This window comes from Ylistrum balloti, unplaced genomic scaffold, assembly GCF_031769215.1.
Source record: "Ylistrum balloti isolate Yb309-2 unplaced genomic scaffold, AGI_CSIRO_Ybal_v1 Utg369742, whole genome shotgun sequence".
Classification (NCBI taxonomy): domain Eukaryota; kingdom Metazoa; phylum Mollusca; class Bivalvia; order Pectinida; family Pectinidae; genus Ylistrum; species Ylistrum balloti.
Window position 1 is genome coordinate 1299004 of NW_026781951.1, and position 26380 is coordinate 1325383.

The following is a 26380-nucleotide window of genomic DNA, read 5'->3' on the forward strand; positions in this document are numbered from 1 at the left end:
GTTAAAACAATATTTTTATTAAATATTCAACAATATAACACATAAAAGGGTAAATATTAATTCCTTTCCCAAATAAGTTACTGAATCATGTCTTGGTCAGCATTTATTTGGACAGATCAATATCATAACAAAGGTAAAAGATCAATTTTGAGCACACTGCATACTATCAGCTTAAATTACAACTTCATCACCAATTCACCTTTTAGATTTTAACTAAATTTTTGAATTCTGACTTGGATCACTTTCTGATTTAGCCTGAATTTGGTCTCCATTCTTGGTTGAAGAGGAGTGAATTCTGTATAAACAGTGCATCCCAGCAATTTTTATGAAAATGAATTTGACCTCTGTTTGACCACAAGGGTGGGACCCAATAGGGAAATTTTTTGTCATATTAGAAATTCTTTATTAAATGGCTGAATAGCTAAATTATCTAGGTGAGTGATGCAGGCCCCTTTGGCCTCTTGTTATATTTTTCCTTCACAAAGATAAGAGTCCAACAAAGCTTTAGAAAAATTGCTGTCCCTATTAAATTTCATTTCATAAAATTATTTTTTATTTTTCTTTTTTGCTGATTTTGAACGCTGTGCAGTCAAGTCACTCAATTTTTTGTCCAGTTTCCTATGGAGAGCAGCCTGTCGGGCAGGATCTGGTGGAGGTGGTTTGGTAGCACTGCTACAATACAAAACACCTTTCTTAACATGCATAGAACGTGCCTGAGCCTTAGCCACCTCTCCACACCCGTGAATCTCCGGAATATGGTGAGACAAACAGAAACGTCTCATACAAAACTCACACTGTTGACCCAGGGTCTTCACTTTCACTTTACATTTTGTGAAGCCACAAACTTCATCAAGTTTCTGAGCTGCAGCTAGCAATCCATCAAAGTCAGCTGCATCCACTTTTTCAATTTTGGCAGTAGCACTTGGTGGAGACAGCTTTTTTATACCATTTTGTTGTTTTACCGTGACCTTAGCTGAAGTGCCCTGAGACTTTTTATTTGCTTTTGCAGAGCATTCTCTTCTTGAACAATGGATTTCATGTAGGCTGAAGTTGGCCTTGATGACATCTTTACTACAGTGAGGACAAACTAACTTGTCACTTTTTTTTCCCTCCTGCTGCGTTGACTTTTCCTCTAAAGGTTCAATACTTTTAGTCTCTTCTGTTTCATTTCTCAACTGATGACTAGAAGTCTTTGTTGTCTTAGATTGAACCTGACCACCAGGTTTGGACACAACAATGAACCTCTCCTTATCTTCTCCCTTGCTGACATGAGTTAGAGACAGCTTCCCTGCTAGCTGTAAGAAGGAGAAAATCATTACATCAATGGAAATTCTCCAAGACACTGACTATTACAAACATCAATTTGCCACCTGGATAAGAGTTCTCCCAATTTTCAAAAAATATTTTACACTGTTGAGAAAGAGTTCAATACATATAAAACCTTTTCAAATGCAAGTAGAATGCATATCCCGTATTTACCAATTAAAAACAATTGATTCACAAATTTAAACAAGCCTCTCAGATTTGTGGAATGTGTCCTAGCTTATATACATACTTCATGCACCAGCATTCTCTCAAAAGATGTGAGTGTAGCTGGGAACTCCATACAATCCACTTCAGTATTGGCAACAAACTTTTCTAGGATCTCCCTATACTTCTGTGTTTTCTGCTCTGTAATCACTTCATCACTGAAATGAAACATTCAGTCTAAAAATAAAATACTTCATTTTAATTGTTGAACAGCATAATAACAATGCCTCTTGTTAATTGGTGCCACATGAACAAACTAAAAGAACAAAAAGAAATTTTCTGATTGCTTATTTTGACAAATTGAAATACTTTTTTCATTATCTTTTGAAAAATACATAAACAAGAGGCTTTGCCTGTTATTCAATCCAATTTGACGTTTACATCTTGTCAATAAAATTTGTTGAAATGAAAAAATGAAATGAACAAGAGGCCTGCATCGCTCACTTTGCTATATTAGCTATTCAGTCATTTAATAAAAAAATTCAAATTTGATTAATAATCTCTCACCCTAGGGGGCTGGGATGACCTGTTTATACAGAAATGGTTCCCATTCACCAAAGAATACAGAACCAAAAATCCAAGCATTGCTACAGGAGGAGTAGGATTTCAAAGATTACTCTATGTCCCCTCTTGAGCCCCACTCCTCCCGCCCCAGGGGGCTAAAAACCTTATGTTTACACAAGATCATTTCCCTTCATCCAAGAAATTCTTCAGACTAAATTTGGGGAAAATCCATTCATTCCTATAGGAGGAGTAGGTTTTTTAAAGACTTTACTGTATTTCCCCTTTGGAGCCCCACTCTTCCTTCCCTATGGGGCCAAGACTTGCAGTGTAAACAAAACTGATTCCCCTTCCCTAACAATGCTCTGAACTAAATTTGGCCAAAATTCTATTATTCCTACAGGAGGAGCCTGATTTTAAAGAATTGCTGAATTTCCCCTATTTGGCCCTGCCTCTCCTGCTCCAACGGGTCAAGACCTTCTGTCTATACAAAAGTGATTACCCTTCATCCAACAATGCTTGAGACTAAAATAAGGCAAAATCCAATCATTCCTACAGGAGGAGTGGGATTTCAAAGAAATTGCTAAATTACACTTATTGGGTCATGCCCTCTCACTCCAAGGGGCTGAGACCCACCATTTATACAAAATATGTTCTTCTTCCCCTAAGGATGCTTCTGACAAAATTTGGTCAAAATCTGCTTGGTCTTTCATGACTAGTAGTGATTTGTAGAAAAAGTTGACAGAGGGACAGACAATGGATGCCTTGGGATGTCAAACTGATTCATTTTATGGCCTAACTAGTTAACCTGATCAACTGAATGGTTTACCTGATGTCATCATTGGTTAACCCAGTGGCCTGGTTGGTTAACATGATGACCTGACTGGTTTACCTAATGACCTGACTGGTTTACCTGATTGGTAAACTGGTTTACCTGATGACCTGACTGGTTAACCTAATGACCTGACTGGTTTACCTGAATGCTAAACTGGTTTACCTGATGACCTGACTGGTTTACCAGATTGCCTAACTGGTTTACCTGATGACCTGACTGGTTTACCAGATTGCCTCACTGGTTTACCTGATGACATGACAGGTTTACCTGATGACCTGACTGGTTTACCAGATTGCCTAACTGGTTTACCTGATGACATGACAGGTTTACCTGATGACCTGATTGGTTTACCAGATTGCCTAACTGGTTTACTTGATGACCTAACTGGTTTAACTGATGACCTGACTGGTTTACCAGATTGCCTAACTGGTTTACCTGATGACCTGACTGGTTTACCAGATTGCCTAACTGGTTTACCTGATGACCTGACTGGTTTACCAGATTGCCTAACTGGTTTATCTGATGACCTGACTGGTTTATCAGATTGCCTAACTGGTTTACCTGATGACCTGACTGGCTTACCAGATTGCCTAACTGGTTTACCTGATGACCTGACTGGTTTACCAGATTGCCTAACTGGTTTAACTGATGACCTGACTGGTTTACCAGATTGCCTAACTGGTTTACCTGATGACATGACAGGTTTACCTGATGACCTGACTGGTTTACCAGATTGCCTAACTGGTTTACCTGACGACCTGACTGGTTTACCAGATTGCCTAACTGGTTTACCTGATGACATGACAGGTTTACCTGATGACCTGACTGGTTTACCAGATTGCCTAACTGGTTTACCTGATGACATGACAGGTTTACCTGATGACCTGACTGGTTTACCAGATTGCCTAACTGGTTTACCTGATGACCTGACTGGTTTACCAGATTGCCTAACTGGTTTATCTGATGACCTGACTGGTTTACCAGATTGCCTAACTGGTTTAACTGATGACCTGACTGGTTTACCAGATTGCCTAACTGGTTTACCTGATGACATGACAGGTTTACCTGATGACCTGACTGGTTTACCAGATTGCCTAACTGGTTTACCTGATGACATGACAGGTTTACCTGATGACCTGACTGGTTTACCAGATTGCCTAACTGGTTTACCTGATGACATGACAGGTTTACCTGATGACCTGACTGGTTTACCAGATTGCCTAACTGGTTTACCTGATGACATGACAGGTTTACCTGATGACCTGACTGGTTTACCAGATTGCCTAACTGGTTTACCTGATGACATGACAGGTTTACCTGATGACCTGACTGGTTTACCAGATTGCCTAACTGGTTTACCTGATGACATGACAGGTTTACCTGATGACCTGACTGGTTTACCAGATTGCCTAACTGGTTTACCTGATGACATGACAGGTTTACCTGATGACCTGATTGGTTTACCAGATTGCCTAACTGGTTTACCTGATGACCTAACTGGTTTACCTGATGACCTGACTGGTTTACCAGATTGCCTAACTGGTTTACCTGATGACCTGACTGGTTTACCAGATTGCCTAACTGGTTTACCTGATGACCTGACTGGTTTACCAGATTGCCTAACTGGTTTTACCTGATGACCTGACTGGTTTACCAGATTGCCTTACTGGTTTACCTGATGACCTGACTGGTTTACCAGATTGCCTAACTGGTTTACCTGATGACCTGACTGGTTTACCAGATTGCCTAACTGGTTTAACTGATGACCTGATTAGTTTACCAGATTGCCTAACTGGTTTAACTGATGACCTGATTGGTTTACCAGATTGCCTAACTGCTGGTTAACATGATGACCTAACTGGTTTACCTGATGGCCTGACTGGTTCACCAGATTGCCTAACTGGTTTACCTGATTACCTGATTGGTTTACCAGATTGCCTTACTGGTTTACCTGATGACCTGATTGGTTTGCCAGATTGCCTAAGTGGTTTACTTCCTGAATGGGTTACCTGATGGCCTGAATAGTTTGCCCATTTTTTGTACTAATGTCTTACCTTAGATGTGTCTTGCTGTCTCTGTTTCTCTGATCCCTTGAAGAACCAATGGCAGATACTGTTTTACTACTGTCAGAACTGTGAGTCTGTTTAGGTTTGGACACCGATGATTTTGGCCTGGCTGCAGATCCCTTACTCTTTTTAACCGAGTTCAATTTCAAGAGATCATCAAGATGTTCAGGACGAATATTTTTGTTGTTGAAAATTCCAGCTAAAAAGTAGAAAAATAAATAAAAATAAACATTTTGCTTTAAACAAGTTGAAATATATTTACAATGACAATACATTAAATGAACTTATTCATAATGAATTGTAAACATCATTCTGATTTTTCATCCCCACATATGTTTTAATCTCATGTTAAGATACAAGGTCACAAATTTGTCATGCTAATCTGCAAGAGGCTCAGACTTGGATTTGGTTGACAAAGTCAGCACAAAGGAGGAAGCATTAATTTCAACTGGACCTTTTTTTACCCTAACCTACCTTTACAGTCTTAAATGAAGTTTTATAGTACTCAAACAAAGAGAAGTTAGGTCTGAGAGCAGGCTTTGAAAGTTTTAAACAATTATGACACTGGCAAGGAATCCTAGCTAACATGTTAACTAAAACAAGAGGCCCATAGGGCCTGTATTGCTCATCTTGATCTTAAAAGCTAAGCAAGGGTATACAAGCCTACAGGTTAGGTATTTCAAATATTTCCATATCAAATCTCAGTAACTTAACCTGTTTAATGGAGAAAGACCAATGGGTAAATTCTTATATCATTACCGTCTTTTTCTTTTGATGCCGAGTAAGAGTTTTTATGGTTATTGGATTGGAATTTGACCCAGTGTAAGGCAGTAGTAACGCAGTTGATTTGCAGGCTAACTTACATAATCTGCAGTAGTGTTAGTATTATTTATTGTGTTGAGACTACTAAAACCTCTGCAGTTTGTACAAGAATCATTGGAGAAAGTAACAAAAAGGATTCTGCATGCCTCTGGCCAACTACTGCAATTCCACTGCAATAGTCTACTGCTAACTTATTAACATGCTCCTGAATTGCAACAGGGAATTCATAAGGGGGTTTTAAAGAATTTGTCCTATTTCCCCTTTTGCACTCCTTCTCTCCCATCCTTGGGGAAAGACTGATCATTCACACAAAATTGATTGCCCTTTTCCCAAGAATGCTTCACGCCAAATTTGATTAAAAACTAATCATCGAATGGACAAAGGGATGGACAGAAACAAACATTATAATCCCCTTCTGTTTCACTAATAAGTCATTTGGAGTAACTGATGGTTTCATTAAGGCCCTGTAGAATCAGCAACAAATAAACATCTTATAGTATAGATGATAATACACAACAATACAATACAGTGTGTACAATAGCTACGGAGCGTGTAAGTGTGATAGTAGGATTTTTTTTTCCGTGTCAAAATCCCGAAAGTTTTAGACAAAGTTACTTACAATCTATGTAGTCCTGAGCTGTCTGCACCTCTCCATGTGATCCCAGATAATCTACCAAAGACTTGAGAAAGTTGTTATGTGAAACTGTCTCAGTGTCACAAATCACTGCCAGGTGGCGCCGGGCTCTGGTCACTGCTACATTTATTCTCCTATATTCTGACAGAAATCCAACTTCACCTGAAAAGATGCCACAAAAAATATTAATCTAGATGAAATACCCTTCAGAATATTTTTGAAATCAAACATCCAAGAGCAACTGATGGGTTACAGCAAAATCAAGAGTGACTCTTGGCTTGGTTTCATACCCCATCAACAGCCAGGGTCTGGGGTGACTGATGCCTGGGATTACTTCCCCATCAACAGTCAGGGTCTGGAGTGACTGATGCCTGGGATTACTTCCCCATCAACAGCCAGGGTCTGGAGTGACTGATGCCTGGGATTACTTCCCCATCAACAGCCAGGGTCTGGAGTGACTGTTGGCTGGGATTACTTCCCCATCAACAGCCAGGGTCTGGAGTGACTGATGCCTGGGATTACTTCCCCATCAACAGTCAGGGTCTGGAGTGACTGATGCCTTGGATTACTTCCCCATCAACAGCCAGGGTCTGGAGTGACTGATGCCTGGGATTACTTCCCCATCAACAGTCAGGGTCTGGAGTGACTGATGCCTGGGATTACTACTCATCAACAGCCAGGGTCTGGAGTGACTGATGCCTGGGATTACTTCCCCATCAACAGCCAGGGTCTGGAGTGACTGATGCCTGGGATTACTTCCCCATCAACAGTCAGGGTCTGGAGTGACTGATGCCTGGGATTACTTCCCCATCAACAGCCAGGGTCTGATGAGTGACTGATGCCTGGGATTACTTCCCCATCAACAGCCAGGGTCTGGAGTGACTGACTGGGATTACTTCCCCATCAACAGCCAGGGTCTGGAGTGACTGATGCCTGGGATTACTTCCCCATCAACAGCCAGGGTCTGGAGTGACTGATGCCTGGGATTACTTCCCCATCAACAGCCAGGGTCTGGAGTGACTGATGCCTGGGATTACTTCCCCATCAACAGCCAGGGTCTGGAGTGACTGATGCCTGGAGTGGGATTACTTCCCCATCAACAGCCAGGGTCTGGAGTGACTGATGCCTGGGATTACTTCCCCATCAACAGCCAGGGTCTGGAGTGACTGATGCCTGGGATTACTTCCCCATCAACAGTCAGGGTCTGGAGTGACTGATGCCTGGGATTACTTCCCCATCAACAGCCAGGGTCTGGAGTGACTGATGCCTGGGATTACTTCCCCATCAACAGTCAGGGTCTGGAGTGACTGATGCCTGGGATTACTTCCCCATCAACAGCCAGGGTCTGGAGTGACTGATGCCTGGGATTACTTCCCCATCAACAGCCAGGGTCTGGAGTGACTGATGCCTGGGATTACTTCCCCATCAACAGCCAGGGTCTGGAGTGACTGATGCCTGGGATTACTTCCCCATCAACAGTCAGGGTCTGGAGTGACTGATGCCTGGGATTACTTCCCCATCAACAGCCAGGGTCTGGAGTGACTGATGCCTGGGATTACTTCCCCATCAACAGCCAGGGTCTGGAGTGACTGATGCCTGGGATTACTTCCCCATCAACAGCCAGGGTCTGGAGTGACTGATGCCTGGGATTACTTCCCCATCAACAGCCAGGGTCTGGAGTGACTGATGCCTGGGATTACTTCCCCATCAACAGCCAGGGTCTGGAGTGACTGATGCCTGGGATTACTTCCCCATCAACAGCCAGGGTCTGGAGTGACTGATGCCTGGGATTACTTCCCCATCAACAGCCGGGGTCTATAGTGACTGATGCCTAGGATTACTTTCCCATCAACAGCCAGGGTCTGGAGTGACTGATGCCTGGGATTACTTCCCCATCAACAGCCAGGGTCTGGAGTGACTGATGCCTGGGATTACTTCCCCATCAACAGTCAGGGTCTGGAGTGACTGATGCCTTGGATTCTACTCCATCAACAGCCAGGGTCTGGAGTGACTGATGCCTGGGATTACTTCCCCATCAACAGCCAGGGTCTGGAGTGACTGATGCCTGGGATTACTTCCCCATCAACAGTCAGGGTCTGGAGTGACTGATGCCTGGGATTACTTCCCCATCAACAGCCAGGGTCTGGAGTGACTGATGCCTTGGATTCTACTCCATCAACAGCCAGGGTCTGGAGTGACTGATGCCTGGGATTACTTCCCCATCAACAGCCAGGGTCTGGAGTGACTGATGCCTGGGATTACTTCCCCATCAACAGCCAGGGTCTGGAGTGACTGATGCCTTGGATTCTACTCCATCAACAGCCAGGGTCTAGAGTGACTGATGCCTGGGATTACTTCCCCATCAACAGCCAGGGTCTAGAGTGACTGATGGCTGGGATTACTTCCCCAACAACAGTCAGGGTCTGGAGTGACTGATGCCTGGGATTGGTTCCCCAACAATTGCCAGGGTCTGGATGGTTGACATGTTCCCTGACGTTCACTATGAGATGTAGGGGGTGTGTTCTCTTGATTTACATTATTACAATGAGATGGCTATATGTGTATACTGGCATTTAGAAAAGCAACTTGTGTTTTGAAGCAAAACAGATTCGGGTGTAGGTCTGTTATGTTTTGTGGAGGAATTTTCCATCGTATAACGACACCTTTAGTGATCATGAATTAGCATTTAATGTCGGTACACTATCAAGAAGACATCCTGAGGCCCCATGTTGTGTCTTTTATTATAGGCACCATTTGACCTTTCAGCATGGCCAGAAGTTACAAAACTTTCTTGCAACCCAGAACGTCCCTATTGATTGGCCTCCATATAGCCCTAATTTGTCCCCAGTGGAGGACTTGCATAATGAATTAAGTAAAAGAGTTCGGAATTCAGCAAACATTCCCATATTTCCGTACCTCTCCTGTTACTTCTGACCAGTGTTATGATGACAGCTTCTTTCTCACGTCCTTGAAAACCATCCACTGACTTGATCTCCACATCTGGATAATTAGGGCAGATTCTGAGGCGTAACAGCTCCACCTATATTCATATGTGACAAGTCTAAATAAGATTTCATTTAAATCTTGCATTAAGAGGATGGGATTGGTTTCATAATGTTGAAATTCATAATTAATTCTCTACTATCAGTTCATTCATTAAAGTCTTTTTGAATTCAACTGTAGCCTCAAAAGAAACATAAACAATATTGTGAGTTTATAAGGTTGGACTTTCATTAATTCAAATGTTCTATATTACAGACACCTCAACAGGTGTTGCTGAATTGTCTGTCACAATGTCAATTGTATTTTCTGAATTACCTGTAAGTTGTAGGGAGCTATGACTGCTATCTCCTGCTGTTTTACACCTGTCATAATCAGCCTGTCAACATGACTACAGACTATATCTGCCTCTCCTGCAAAAGATACATGGGTCTCAGAAATATAGCTACTGTATCATGTGTTTTAACATCAGATTTCTTGGTCTCAGAAATATAGCTACTGTATCATGTGTTTTAACATCAGATTTCTTGGTCTCAGAAATATAGCTACTTTATTGTGTGAAACTACTTTATTGTGTGTTTTAAACATCAGATTTCTTTATTGTGTTGGTCTCAGAAATATAGCTACTTTATTGTGTGTTTTAACATCAGATTTCTTGGTCTCAGAAATATAGCTACTTTATTGTGTGTTTTAACATCAGATTTCTTGGTCTCAGAAATATAGCTACTTTATTGTGTGTTTTAACATCAGATTTCTTGGTCTCAGAAATATAGCTACTTTATTGTGTGTTTTAACATCAAATTTACCTAATTGTGTTGAGCCCTAGTGAGTGAAGATTCCTACAACAAATTACTGCCGAGACTAGCACATCAGTTTTTCATCTAATATTTTTGTGTCTATTTCTAAGTTTAAGAAAATTTCATGAAAACAAAAGCAGGAGGCCATGAATTAAAAATACTTTTCTTTGAACTTTTCACAAACTAATCTGTGTCAAGTGTTACTGTGTATGATTAAGCATAATGGATCTATCAGGTTATTTTCAACAAGTGAACAGTCACCGGAGTTACAATGCTTCTTTAACATGTCACAGAAATGTTTTTGTTTAAAGTAAAAGTAAGAAAACTTTAACTGCATTGTACACATAATGCAAGCTGCAAAACATTAACTGCTGTTCCATGCTAAAACTTCTAACCAAGTCTGATTAAATGAAATTAAACTCAAATATTGTATTTCCTCTATAAAATCTTCGATCCATGAAGAGTTGGAACATCGTTGGCCCATTTTTGGCCCCATCCATCTGCCCCTGGGGGTCAGCCGAGGTTAAAATGTGCATCTCATTGAACCATCAGCTTATACTGATAATTCTAACCCAGACTGAATGAAAAAAGAAAATTAACATATTATGCTCAAAAATATAATTTCCCTATATACACTATAGTAAGTCTCACCTTTTCCCCAAGCAGAAATGTGAGAACCTGGGGTCATGAAATTCACAATTTTGGTAAAGCACCATTAGGCACTTTCATCATGAGGAGTATATAATTCTACTTTATCTGGGTATTGAAAAGGAGATTTTTTAAATTTCATATTAATCATGACTAACCTTCGTTTCCCTTAGATATTTCCTCAGGTGTGTCCATCTCAGATAAGTCACAACCAGCTGTGTCAATTAACAGTAGGGGCATGCTGGCTATCTCCTCCTCTGCATTTACAGCCTCCAAGTCACTATAAATATAGAAAAGTGTTGTATTTTAACTAAGCAATCTGGCCTACTCATTCTCATAGTCTCCAAGTCACTTCAAATATTGGGTTATATATACTGTGTTTTAACTAAAACAAGCTGGTCAGCTTCAGAGTATTCACAGCCTCCGTGTCACTACTAAGACAAGTGCTTTACAAACTGACCTTACCTATAACCACAGAATGTTTGTAAAATGTAATGACTCTGTTCCTAACGAAAAAATAGATCACCTAACAAAAATTTTAGTTGTTATACATCATATCAAAATGTGTGAAAAAAATTGTCTTAAACCAATGCAAGTGCATACACTAGCAGGTTGTACCTAAATATTGTACATTATTGACCATTTGTTTAAAGGACATAACTCCAAGGGTTCTGCTCACATTCTGAAAACAAGAGGCCCACAGTCCTTAAAGGTCATCTGACTATAAAGACCTATCTCGAAAAGGCCAAAAAGACCAAAAATAAATTGCTCAGATACTCTACAGATTTCAAAGAGACATTGTTGGTTCAGAAAATCATTTTAGAAATACACAGAACTTGAATTTATTCTCTAATATAACAAACATTCCATGTTAATAACAAAACCCTAGAGTATGTCCCAATAACTGCTGACATGTTAATAATGACATGTTAATAACAAAACCCTAGAGTATGTCCCAATAACTGCTGACATGTTAATAACAAAACTAGAGTATGTCCCAATAACTGCTGACATGTTAATAACAAAACCCTAGAGTATGTCCCAATAACTGCTGACATGTTAATAACAAAACCCTAGAGTATGTCCCAATAACTGCTGACATGTTAATAACAAAACCCTAGAGTATGTCCCAATAACTGCTGACATGTTAATAACAAAACCCTAGAGTATGTCCCAATAACTGCTGACATGTTAATAACAAAACCCTAGAGTATGTCCCAATAACTGCTGACATGTTAATAACAAAACCCTAGAGTATGTCCCAATAACTGCTGACATGTTAATAAAAAAACCCTAGAGTATGTCCCAATAACTGCTGACATGTTAATAACAAAACCCTAGAGTATGTCCCAATAACTGCTGACATGTTAATAACAAAACCCTAGAGTATGTCCCAATAACTGCTGACATGTTAATAACAAAACCCTGGAGTATGTCCCAATAACTGCTGACATGTTAATAATTGTCCGTCTTCCACTGACCTGAGAAGATGACCAGCCACTGTAGGGTGAGCTGTCAGTTTGCTGTGATAGATTTGATCAGATGACCACTGCATGATTAGCTGGTGCATGCGGTACTGTGTGGTCAGCATGCGGACCACTTTGGTATGATAGAGGTCAATTATCCTTTCCATCAAGGTTACTTCCAGCCCGTCTTTGGCTGCTCTGAAAATACAATGTTAGTGAAAAAAGGAACAGTTAACTCCATAATAACATTGTTATATTGTAATAATCAACAAGAGGCCCAATGGACCTGCAACACTTACCTGGTGAATATATACCAGCCAAATATGCCTATAAGCCTTTTAGCTCATGGAAAGAAGTTTAAATAAGGTATTAAATTTAACCCCTGTGACCTGAATATAAGTAAAAGTTATTTACTTTCGCTTACTTTATCGGGCTTCATCCTAGAAAAATCAAAGCTAAATATAATGCCTCTAGGCTTTTTAGTTCAGGAGAAGAAGTGTTAAGAAGTTTGACCCCTGTCACCATTTACATACATAAAGGTCATTTCTTTTTGCAAAACTTGTCAAGCTTTATCCAAGGAACATACCAGCCAAATATCAAAACATTTAGTCCATTGGTTATTGAAAAGAAGTTGTTTGAAGGAAAAAGTTGACACTGGACGCCAGATGACAGACCGACACCGACAGACACGGCATTACCACATAAGCTCATTTGGCCCTTAAATTGAGTTAACAATAATGTAACTTTTGTTGACTATCGCTGTGCATAGGGCATATTCACCCTTTTGGCAATAAAGCAAAACTAACAGGTGGGCTAAAGTAGGATATTAATACAGAAAGATCTCAATTTTAACAGGTGTCAAGAAAAATAAGACAGCAGCAGTAAAGAAAACCATAGAGAAGTGCTTGTATACAGCATTTGTATGTCATTATGGCTGATAAATTGGCATCCTGCTAAATTTTAACATTTAGCAGCATAACATTCGCATTAATGTAAAGAAAGTAGTGCTACATTTCAAAAAAGTGAAGTGAAAAAACTTGGATCCATCAAGACTTTGAATCATTCCTGGTTGGTTATACTGATGGTTTCATGTTCATGACTATAGTTGATGACACAGTATTTCTATTCAAACAAATACCAAAACAAAAGTTTAAAAGAAATGAGGAATTTTTTTATCTTAAACAAAATATTTTCATTCATGAAACAAAAAACATGATCTTAAATAGAAATCAATGAGAAATGGACACGTGCTTATGTTTACATTTCTGCCTTTATGTCACATAGTTTATGTACTTTATGGATTGATATTAAATGCTGTATAGCATTACAGCCATCTTCAAAGTATTGTGCTCTGTCCTAAAATGACAGCACTCAATAAAATATCATTAGTTGCAAAAATTACAAGGCTGATTGCCAATGTCATGACAATGGCTAGCCTGAATCAATGGGAGAATGCATGATTGACAGACAAATCAATTGCATTTCTCATGCCTTTCTGCTTATAATTAATCCATAAATTAAACCAAACTATGTCTTATTACCGCAATGTCAGTGGTGAACATTACATGACATCTCATTATCTTTGATTAAAGGTCGTGTAAACATTACACGACATCCTATTATCTTTGATTAAAGGTCGTGTAAACATTACACGACATCCTATTATCTTTGATTAAATGTTGTGTAAACATTACATGACATCCTATTACATTTGATTAAAGGTCATGTAAACATTACATGACATCCTATTATCTTTGATTAAAGGTCGTGTAAACATTACATGACATCCTATTATCTTTGATTAAAGGTCGTGTAAACATTACATGACATCCTATTACATTTTATTAAAGGTCGTGTAAACATTACACGACACCCTATTATCTTTGATTAAAGGTCATGGCTTGTAAGTACTTTAACTTTAATCTGTGTTCAGACATAATTTTGTAACACAGAGCTTATGATAGTGGTCTATTGTCATTCCAATGTTAGGTAGCACTCTTTGTTCAAATGTGCGAAATTTTGCTGTGGGGCAAAAATACCTGTACATGACGGATTAATGTTTTGTTTGAATCAAGAGGTGTCAATGACTATAATAGCTAATGGTCCATGAAAAAACTTTGATATGTTGAAAAGGTTGATTGATAAAACTTTGATTTACAACGGGGTAAGTTAGTAATATATGGGGGTAAAATTGGGGACAGGCCATAAAAATTTGATACATTGAGAAATTTAAATCAAGGAAGTTTGATTCATAGAAGTTTGTTAGTATCAGAAAGGAATCTGTTGATATCCAATGAAATGCTCTTAGTATTGTGGTGATTTTATATAATACTCTACAGACGACTTGCCCCACTGGTACGAGTTGACAGTTGGTTGTATGTCAACTTGTCCCGAAGGTGTTGTGTAACAGTGCGTGCAACACATCGCCAGTTTGTGTTCAGTCATACCTACGATACAGACATGCTTTCACATTCTAGGTCTGACAACGAACCCCTTGCCGATTACGGCCTTTGTAGTCTATGACTATATATACCCTTAGTGTGTCCCACATTCCCTTATCTTACAACAGTATGGACACCAATATAGAATATACTGAGGGTACAAGTTACAGACAAGTCTCCAACAGTCAATCTATATGACATTCAGTAAGGTAAAATGTTACTTACTCCTGACTGAGGATGGTTGGAGGTAACTGCATGTGGTCCCCAGCTAGAACACATCGAGGGGCCCTCAGTAAGGGAATCCAACAAGCCACCTCAACTGCCTACAAACAAAGTAGAACACAGTATTAATTTATTGGAGTTATTGGTATCAACTCAAATTTTTTTCAGAACCTCTTAAAAGGAATCCAGCGAAACAAATTGGTCAAATTCTAAGTCTTTAATCACTTAGTGAAGCCTAAACATGATACACAGATATAAAAAATAAAACCCACCTGTGAACATTCATCAATGACAGTTAACTGAAAGTGATCTTTATCCAGAAATTTGACTGGTCCTTCTGGAGAAGCTGATGTCAGTGTTGCCAAGACAACATCTGCTCGTTTTAATATCTCTTTTGTTGCTGCTTGCTCACGCTGTGCCAATTCTTTCCGAAGGAATTTCATTTCTCCACGCAGTGCATGCTTCTCTCCTTTGTCTTTAGTTTTCTTCATCTGTGACTGGAAAGTAAAAAAAAAATTATATTTTCTTATTCTAATAATCTTGGTCACGAGGATGTCAAGTACAGATTTAAAAAACAAGAGGCCCATGGGATATCTGACTATAAAGACCTATATATGAAAGAGGCCAAATAGGCCTAAAAGAAATTGCTCAATTACACTACAGCTTACATAGAAGACATTGGTTGGTTCATAAAGACATTTTCTGCAAAGTTGAAATATTATTTAAACATGCACTACACAAATGCCATTACTTGGGACAAACTGCTTGTTGAAAGGCCCAATATCATGATCTTTGACCCTTTGCTTATGCATTTCAACACATTCGACCCCTGGGACCTTAAAAGCGAATCAAAGTCATTCATATTTACAAACGTTGTAGCCCTTAATACCATCATTCTACAGGCCCAATATTAGTACTCTGGGCCTTTTGGTTATTAAGAAGAAATCATTTAAATTTGACATATCTGACACATTTAACATTTAAAGTAGGTCAGGGTCATTTATATTAACAAACGTGGTAGCCCTTCATCCCATCATGCTACAGGATTTATATAAAATATTAGCACCCTTGGCCTTTTTGTTATTGAGAAGTTGCTTAAAGATTTGAACACATTTTACCCCAGTGACCTTAAAAGTGGGTCAAGGTCATTCAGTTTAACAAACTTGGTAGCACTTCATCCTAGCATGTTACAGGCACAATATCAGCACTATGGGCCTTTTGGTTATTGAGAAGAAGTTGAAAATGTAAATTGTTTATGATGCACAATGCACGCTAAATGCAGGTGACACTTGACAAAAGGTGATCGCAATAGGTCACTTGAAACTCTGTCTCTGTCTTGAAAACTTGTCTATTGCAAAATTGGTGTCCTCATTACTTTTGTAAATAAAATTTATTTGAAGGCATAAAATTAAAGATATACATATCCATGACAATATATTAAAATAAAAATGGGGCAAAGTCACAATTGTTGAGTATGTAGAGTATTTGTTATAAGAGAGAAAGTTTGTCTGTATTTTATGAATTGGTGCAGAAGAAGGGCATTTGAAGAAAGAAGTTGCAGCCATTTTTTATTCGGAGATGTTAAGAAATAGACAATGGACATCTACAGCCCCAAGGTGATTTATATGTGGAATTTCAGAAAAATTCTTGTAGTAATTTCTGAGAAACTGTGATAACAAGAAAAGTTTCAGAAAATGACGAAGTTAAATATCTTCTAAAGTTTCAAGCATCTACGTTAAAAACTCTAGGAGGAGTTGATTATACAAAACTGGTACCCCTTTTCCCCGCCCACCTGCCCGACATTCACCATACTGTAAGCCCGGATTTGCACCATGTGCAACCCGGCCAACTAGATAGTAACTTTTCATGACTTTAACAATAAAATGTACTTGAAAAGGAAATATATTCCAAAATGGTGTCCATACATAAACAGCTGTTTTATCTTCTCCTTTATTGGTCAGGATGCAACGTCATTTCATGGGAAATCTACTACATCATGATGTTTCATCTTGTTTTAGATTTCAAACAATGGTTGTCCTGGACGTAACAAATATTTTATGATGCCGAATTCTGCCTCATATGCATAGAAACAAGCATACCATCCCCTGAATATGTATAATCTTACTACGGTTAAATCTAAAATTCATGAAATATCAACAAGCTACCAACTATCTGAGGATTACTGACAGATCTAACCCTCGTCACTTTCTAACCATGTAGTACTTTGAATATGAAAAAGTTGTTATATTACCCAAGCTTTATCAATATCCTTTCGTACATCTTCTACCAACTTAGTTTCCTCACTGTTTGCTAAGATGGCATCTAGGGAGTATTTCTGAATGTGTGGAAGAACTCGTGCAGGATGTCCAAGTCGTACAATTTTCAGTTTGTTTTTGGCAAGTCTCTCCACCAGATTGTCTACAGCGATGTTTGAGGGGGTGCACACAAATACCTGTAAGATATGTCAATAATCAGACAGAACAATGTATAGACCATCATTTTTATCAGTACACCATACTATATCTCACTAATATCTAACGTGGCAAACAAGGAAGAAATATTTTCTAGTATTATACCCGATATTCAACAAAGGCCCAATGGGCCTGCAGTACTCACTTAGCATTTATTGGGTAAAAAATGGTCAAATTTGAGAACAGTTTCACAGTTGCATATTTTAAATGGTTACTATGTCTACCATAGCTGCAATAACAAATAGAAAAATTAACCCCAGTGACATTGAACCTAGGTCAGGGTCATTTCCTTTCACAAACTTTGTCAGGCTTCATCCCAAGAACACACCAGCCAAATTTGACCTGTGGCCTTTGAACATAGGTCAAGGTTTATTATTTTTCCAAACTTTTTTGGGCTTCATCCTAGAAACATACCAGCCAAATATCATGCCTTTAGGCCTTTTACTTATTAAGAAGAAATTTTTTAAAGGTTTTAACAAATCTGATCCCTATGACCTTATATATAGCTCAAGGTAATTTTGTCTGGCAAACTTTTTGGGCTTCATCCTAGGAACATACCAGAAGTTCTTTAAAGGAAAAAGTTAACACTGAATGACAGACTGATGATGGCCTGGTGAGCTAATAAATCATACCATTTAAATGGAATATCAAATTATTGTCTATACCCAAATGACATTACCTATTGTATATTAGTACTGACAACAACGTGAAATATGAATACTTACAATTTATTACATATCCTCATTTAATTTTATATCAAGACTAACTTCTCCGATAGGTTTCAACAGACATTTAAATAATTAACTTCAATACATTTTTCATACCTTCATGTTAAGTTTAACAGCCTGCGTAATGACCTCCACGACTGTAGTTGTTTTTCCTGTGCCTGGAGGACCATGAATTACAGCTAACTCTGGCTGAGACAAGGCAAATCTCACAGCCTCTTTTTGGGAGTCATCCAGGTTTTGATTTATGAATGTAAATTCTGAGAAAACAAAAAACACACCATAGGTGTATCAAATACCAACATGACTGATACATCAACATAATGTAACCTCTAATTCTCTAACAACTTTATACTACACAAAGTCACTATTAGCTGTTGTTATGTAACCTATCAGGATATATCATCACATGGTGGGCTAGTCAAATCACCACTTTTTGTTATAGCCATTTTTTCAGAAGTGCTGGATGGTTCTTTCTCAGACTGACCATCCCACCATCTGATGATGGTGGGCTAAAATTTAGTCAATGACCTACATTGTATACATTCATGCTTGTTATTTAATTTCATATTTCAATTACTGTTCACCATATTTCAATTACCGTTCACCACATTATTACTTCAGAAATGATCTGTTGTTTTTTACAGGTCCCATGGGCAGTCACTATAACAGATTACATAAAATATAAGATTTTATCATCTAATGGCAATGCTGATTTCATAAACATACAGTGTGCCTCAACATCAGATTTTGAGAACCTACCTTTAATGATATAAGGTGGAGTTAACTCCCTTTCCCCAAACAACACTCCAACAAGTCGGCTGGCTGGACAAGGAGTGAGGGATTGTAGATCATGAAGAGCTCTATAGAGAAAAAATGTATCATGTAATTTATATTAAATGTAAGAACAATGCTGAATTGACTAATATTTTGGAATTACAAGAGGCCAAATAGGCTTGCTTTGCTCACCTGGTTTTCAATGTTCCTCAAACACAGCATTGGTGTTAATATCACAGACATATTTACATATGCGCCATTGGCATTCAAAGTGGACACATCCAATTGATTTAAAGCAATTTCCACTTCAATGAGCTTCTAATACTCAACTCTAAACAGTGACAGTTATGACCTGGGTTTAAGTAAATACCAGTTCTTTTTTCTCAAAAGTCTCAAAGACAAGTGCAAAGTATATAGTAAATATCTCTCCTTCTGCTGCCTCTGTGGTCAAACAGACCTTGATTTCATCGCCTGCATACACTTCTGATGCAAGTGTACTGACCATTTATCAATAGTAAATGAAACACAACAAAAACATGTCTGTATTTATACTCACCGTTTTAATCTCTTGTAAGTGACATCATTTGCTAGTTTCTGCAGTTTATATGAATCATCATCTCTTAAGAGAAAAAGATCCTGGCTATCATCAAAAGCAACACAAATAGAAGTTTTACTGGCCTTGGTGATGATTCCTGAACCAATATCTTCTGTCTGGTCATCAGAAGACCGACTTAACCCAGCAATGTCACCTGTAAAAAGTAACTCAAATCATCACAACAAACTCAACCCAGCAATGTCACCTGTAAAAAGTAACTCAAACCATCACAACAAACTCAACCCAGCAATGTCACCTGTAAAAAGTAACTCAAACCATCACAACAAACTCAACCCAGCAATGTCACCTGTAAAAAGTAACTCAAACCATCACAACAAACTCAACCCAGCAATGTCACCTGTAAAAAGTAACTCAAACCATCACAACAAACTCAACCCAGCAATGTCACCTGTAAAAAGTAACTCAAACCATCACAACAAACTCAACCCAGCAATGTCACCTGTAAAAAGTAACTCAAATCATCACAACAAACTCAACCCAGCAATGTCACCTGTAAAAAGTAACTCATCAACCAAACCATCACAACAAACTCAACCCAGCAATGTCACCTGTAAAAAGTAACTCAAACCATCACAACAAACTCAACCCAGCAATGTCACCTGTAAAAAGTAACTCAAACCATCACAACAAACTCAACCCAGCAATGTCACCTGTAAAAAGTAACTCAAACCATCACAACAAACTCAACCCAGCAATGTCACCTGTAAAAAGTAACTCAAACCATCACAACAAACTCAACCCAGCAATGTCACCTGTAAAAAGTAACTCAAACCATCACAACAAACTCAACCCAGCAATGTCACCTGTAAAAAGTAACTCAAACCATCACAACAAACTCAACCCAGCAATGTCACCTGTAAAAAGTAACCCAAATCATCACAACAAACTCAACCCAGCAACCCAGCAATGTCACCTGTAAAAAGTAACTCAAACCATCACAACAAACTCAACCCAGCAATGTCACCTGTAAAAAGTAACTCAAATCATCACAACAAACTCAACCCAGCAATGTCACCTGTAAAAAGTAACTCAAACCATCACAACAAACTCAACCCAGCAATGTCACCTGTAAAAAGTAACTCAACCCATCATAACAAACTCAACCCAGCAATGTCACCTGTAAAAAGTAACTCAAACCATCACAACAAACTCAACCCAGCAATGTCACCTGTAAAAAGTAACTCAAACCATCACAACAAACTCAACCCAGCAATGTCACCTGTAAAAAGTAACTCAAATCATCACAACAAACTCAACCCAGCAATGTCACCTGTAAAAAGTAACTCATCAACCAAACCATCACAACAAACTCAACCCAGCAATGTCACCTGTAAAAAGTAACTCATCAACCAAACCATCACAACAAACTCAACCCAGCAATGTCACCTGTAAAAAGTAACTCAAATCATCACAACAAACTCAACCCAGCAATGTCACCTGTAAAAAGTAACTCAAATCATCACAACAAACTCAACCCAGCAATGTCACCTGTAAAAAGTAACTCAAACCATCACAACAAACTCAACCCAGCAATGTCACCTGTAAAAAGTAACTCAAACCATCACAACAAACTCAACCCAGCAATGTCACCTGTAAAAAGTAACTCATCAACCAATCCATCACAACAAACTCAACCCAGCAATGTCACCTGTAAAAAGTAACTCAAACCATCACAACAAACTCAACCCAGCAATGTCACCTGTAAAAAGTAACCCAAATCATCACAACAAACTCAACCCAGCAATGTCACCTGTAAAAAGTAACTCAAACCATCACAACAAACTCAACCCAGCAATGTCACCTGTAAAAAGTAACTCAAACCATCACAACAAACTCAACCCAGCAATGTCACCTGTAAAAAGTAACTCAAACCATCACAACAAACTCAACCCAGCAATGTCACCTGTAAAAAGTAACTCAAACCATCACAACAAACTCAACCCAGCAATGTCACCTGTAAAAAGTAACTCAAACCATCACAACAAACTCAACCCAGCAATGTCACCTGTAAAAAGTAACTCCTCAACCAAACCATCACAACAAACTCAACCCAGCAATGTCACCTGTAAAAAGTAACTCAAATCATCACAACAAACTCAACCCAGCAATGTCACCTGTAAAAAGTAACTCATCAACCAAACCATCACAACAAACTCAACCCAGCAATGTCACCTGTAAAAAGTAACTCAACCCATCATAACAAACTCAACCCAGCAATGTCACCTGTAAAAAGTAACTCAACCCATCATAACAAACTCAACCCAGCAATGTCACCTGTAAAAAGTAACTCAAACCATCACAACAAACTCAACCCAGCAATGTCACCTGTAAAAAGTAACTCAAATCATCACAACAAACTCAACCCAGCAATGTCACCTGTAAAAAGTAACTCATCAACCAAACCATCACAACAAACTCAACCCAGCAATGTCACCTGTAAAAAGTAACTCAACCCATCATAACAAACTCAACCCAGCAATGTCACCTGTAAAAAGTAACTCAACCCATCATAACAAACTCAACCCAGCAATGTCACCTGTAAAAAGTAACTCAAACCATCACAACAAACTCAACCTAGCAATGTCACCTGTAAAAAGTAACTCAACCCATCATAACAAACTCAACCCAGCAATGTCACCTGTAAAAAGTAACTCAACCCATCATAACAAACTCAACCCAGCAATGTCACCTGTAAAAAGTAACTCAAACCATCACAACAAACTCAACCCAGCAATGTCACCTGTAAAAAGTAACTCAAACCATCACAACAAACTCAACCCAGCAATGTCACCTGTAAAAAGTAACTCAAACCATCACAACAAACTCAACCCAGCAATGTCACCTGTAAAAAGTAACTCAAACCATCACAACAAACTCAACCCAGCAATGTCACCTGTAAAAAGTAACTCAAACCATCACAACAAACTCAACCCAGCAATGTCACCTGTAAAAAGTAACTCAAACCATCACAACAAACTCAACCCAGCAATGTCACCTAAAAAGTAACTCAAACCATCACAACAAACTCAACCCAGCAATGTCACCTGTAAAAAGTAACTCAAACCATCACAACAAACTCAACCCAGCAATGTCACCTGTAAAAAGTAACTCATCAACCAAACCATCACAACAAACTCAACCCAGCAATGTCACCTGTAAAAAGTAACTCAAACCATCACAACAAACTCAACCCAGCAATGTCACCTGTAAAAAGTAACTCAAACCATCATAACAAACTCAACCCAGCAATGTCACCTGTAAAAAGTAACTCAACCCATCATAACAAACTCAACCCAGCAATGTCACCTGTAAAAAGTAACTCAAACCATCACAACAAACTCAACCCAGCAATGTCACCTGTAAAAAGTAACTCAAACCATCACAACAAACTCAACCCAGCAATGTCACCTGTAAAAAGTAACTCATCAACCAAACCATCACAACAAACTCAACCCAGCAATGTCACCTGTAAAAAGTAACTCAAACCATCACAACAAACTCAACCCAGCAATGTCACCTGTAAAAAGTAACTCATCAACCAAACCATCACAACAAATCTAATTCTGCATTGACATGATTATACAAGTCTTTATCCCAGGAACCTACTTGCCAAATATGATTATAGTTGTCTTATAAGTTCTTAAGATCTTCACTGAAAATGCTGACACATAGATTTAAACTTTTGTTGAATTTCCAGGACCCATTATTTTGACATAAAGTGGGTTCTTGAATTTCCCCCAGGAAATCCCAGGGTCCACAACTGATCTAAATCCCAAAACAAACTACCACCTTGGCGTTAAATATAGATTAATACTTATTCTTCATTACAGGTGAAGTGAAAGTAAATATAAGCCTTTGAGCCAATTCACACATCATACCTGGCGTGAAATTGTGGGAAGGCAGCTCATGTTGATTTCTGCTCTTCTCAAATGTGATGACAATTCTCCCATAAAATCCTGTTCTCCGTCCCGCTATGCATAGCTTTAGAAGACATACCCCTCTCCTCTGTAGCTCTTTGATGGGCAACTTCTCTGTCAAAATTCTAAATATGACAAACAAAATAGAATTCAATATAACTCTGGTAAATAGCAAGAGGTCCTATGTTTGATTCCGCGAATGAATAATGACTTCTGTAAGATGAAAATGATGATTAAGAAGTGTTGAGCATTTTAAACTTGATTACAGCTCAGTTACAAGGCTAAGATTTATAGCATACACATTGAAAAATATATATATATATATCCTACTTTCTTTGTTTCTATTGGCAGGGAATGAACTTTTAACAAATCAAACAGACATATAACAACCATTCTACACCTATATAATCTTAACACAAAACTACGACTGTCTTTAAGTACAAAATTTTGGCTCTGAGTGCCCAAAGTTTGATTCTAATTGAGAAAGATGCATCGAAACCTTCCCCAGAAATAACAATAACAAACTTTTGTGTTTAAAAATGTTGTCAAAATCCAAGATGGCTGCCTGTCAGTCATTTTGTTTTTGTGATCAGTCCCAAAATCAAATGGAACAGTTAGGGGCAATGGGAAACCTATTTATGAATTCTAAGAGAAGTGCTTAAGGAGAAATTGTTATAACAATATTTCCTACTCATAAACAAAGACGTTCACTGGTCATACATTTTGTTTCTGATCAGTCCCAACATCAACAGGCACAATAATAGACTGATGGGAATCAACATATGAAATTTCGGTAAGAACCTTCAAATTCTCCTCCGGGAAGTACATCAACAAATCACAAAGATCAAAAACCAAAAACAAAATGAACTTGCACATGAAATTGTGAATGATTCAACCACTTCTTCTAAAGAAATAAAGGATATCTAATAGTGTCTTCAGTGAAAAAAGATATTTCACAAGCATATCTTATATTTTAGTATCTTTCATACGTAGCATGATTGAAAGACACAACAAATATTAGACACAAAATGTATGTGAAGTATTAAATTTTCTATTCATTACATTTTTAAAAGCATAATATTACTGGCCTATCAAAGACACGTATAAAAGAATGAAGATGACTATGTTTTTCTTAAAATGTTTTGCTGCACTGTCAAGACGTTTGGCTGGAGAATGGGTTTGACCTCTGATAAGGTCATTTCAGCTATTGGCTTGCATTGTTTGCTGACTTCCAAGAAAATGAAAATTTACCATGGAAATGAATGTTGTGTTACTTGTAAACAACCCCTCCAAAAGCGTTATTTTTCCTATTTCATTAGTATCATCAATGTGATATTTCTCTATATTCCACTTGTAAAAATGTAATAGAGTGAGAGTTCGTGATTTTGAACGTGTTCATGTTTTTCGTTTTCAAAATGAGGTTAATCAGAAGTGCTATATTTAGAACAGAAAACACATGACTCTGCAAATACACAAAAAGGGATAATCTACAGCTAGTTGAACGAAACAAACGAAAAATCACCATTGCAAATTTACATACTCTTACTACAGGTATATTAATAACAAATTTCAAAGGCCAAAAAGTTATTAAGTTTGATGTGTTGGAATTCTAGTGTATCTTTGTACATTGCTTCTGCAAGGACTTGCACTCAAAACCTCTGGTTTACTATATTTTGTAGTGTAGTGTTACCAACTATGCTGTATGGCTGCGAAATGTGGAACTCTTACACGAAAAATGCTATTTTAGAGTTAATGTTTTGGAACAAGTTACGCAACGGTAGCATTTCATATAAATGGAAGGCAACATTCCATGTACACCTCTTGAATACTATATATGGACCTTGCTATAACGTCCGAATAGGTTTCATACCGGACATATTTCATATTTTTCAGAAGTTTGGAACAGTTTCTTTTGTGAGCGATTTCATATTCAACGAATTTGTACCTTCCAAAGCATGCTGGAGTCATTTTCTGAAACGTTTTTTGAACGACTTTTATGATTGACAATGGCGCGAAGATATGAGCTGTAGGCCGGAGTTGCACAGATATGCAAAGATTCATTCTTATCAGGGAGTAAATCCGGTGTTACAGGTAAGTAAGCAAAAATCATCTGTGGTTACGTGGGAAATAACCGAAATAACAATATAATTCTACATTTCCTTACACTATGTCCAAAGTTATAGAAAACTAGGGATTTGTTGTTTGATCAGGTAGTTAACATTATTGACGTCAATGACTATGCTGTGTTTTCCAACTTTGATGAGCAGGAGCAGTGTAGTTTTTTAGGAGATCTTAGTGTTATATATCTTACAGAAGATATCTGGGGGAATCTGATGATCAACCTCTCACAAACTATGAACACAATGTCCAACGAAATGACTGACTTTTTAGTTGCCACATGAAAAAAAACGACGCAATACATGGTGTTCATGAAATAGTGTGAATATTCTTGTTTTTTTCTGTATTAATATCGATTAACGAGGAAATAAAGAATGTCTGTCTATTTTTAGGCTCAAACGATCGAGTTGAACATAAGATTTCTAGTGCCCAGCAGCTAGTATTCATCAGCGTTACAATCATCCTACAAACAAACAAACAAAGGGAATGGGTCTTTTAGGCTGTGGCATCACAAACTGGAACTTGAGATTAGTCATGATAGTGATCATAAAACTCATTGCGATTTAAAACATGGTCTCTGGCCTCCTATAACACCATCTGACGTTCGTAAGCTTCTCGCCGTGTAAACCTCAGACCGTTGCCATGTTGGAGTACGTATTTGCGGTAGATAAGGCGAGAAAGTCAAGATTCTAAAAATCTTTTTTCTTCGTCTACGTTTTCTACCTTGTTTCTTCTAATTCAGCCTCCCTTTCCTTTTCTAGAAGTCGCAAATGTTTACGGGTAAACTGTTCCAT

At 38.3% G+C, this 26380-nt stretch overlaps 1 protein-coding gene across 1 annotated transcript; it reads right to left on the reverse strand.

The window, feature by feature from the left end:
* Window positions 1-43: 43 nt before the first annotated feature.
* Window positions 44-26380, reverse strand: LOC132543160 (DNA-binding protein SMUBP-2-like). Its single transcript, XM_060206631.1, has 16 exons — window positions 26310-26380; window positions 23430-23593; window positions 19492-19684; window positions 18921-19021; window positions 18258-18418; window positions 17214-17414; window positions 15235-15459; window positions 14966-15063; window positions 12315-12497; window positions 10992-11113; window positions 9707-9801; window positions 9305-9428; window positions 6374-6550; window positions 4921-5131; window positions 1556-1688; window positions 44-1295 (listed from the first exon to the last, which is right to left on the reverse strand). Exons 1-16 carry the CDS (start codon window positions 26378-26380, stop codon window positions 546-548), a joined length of 3009 nt encoding a protein of 1002 aa, XP_060062614.1. The 3' UTR covers window positions 44-545.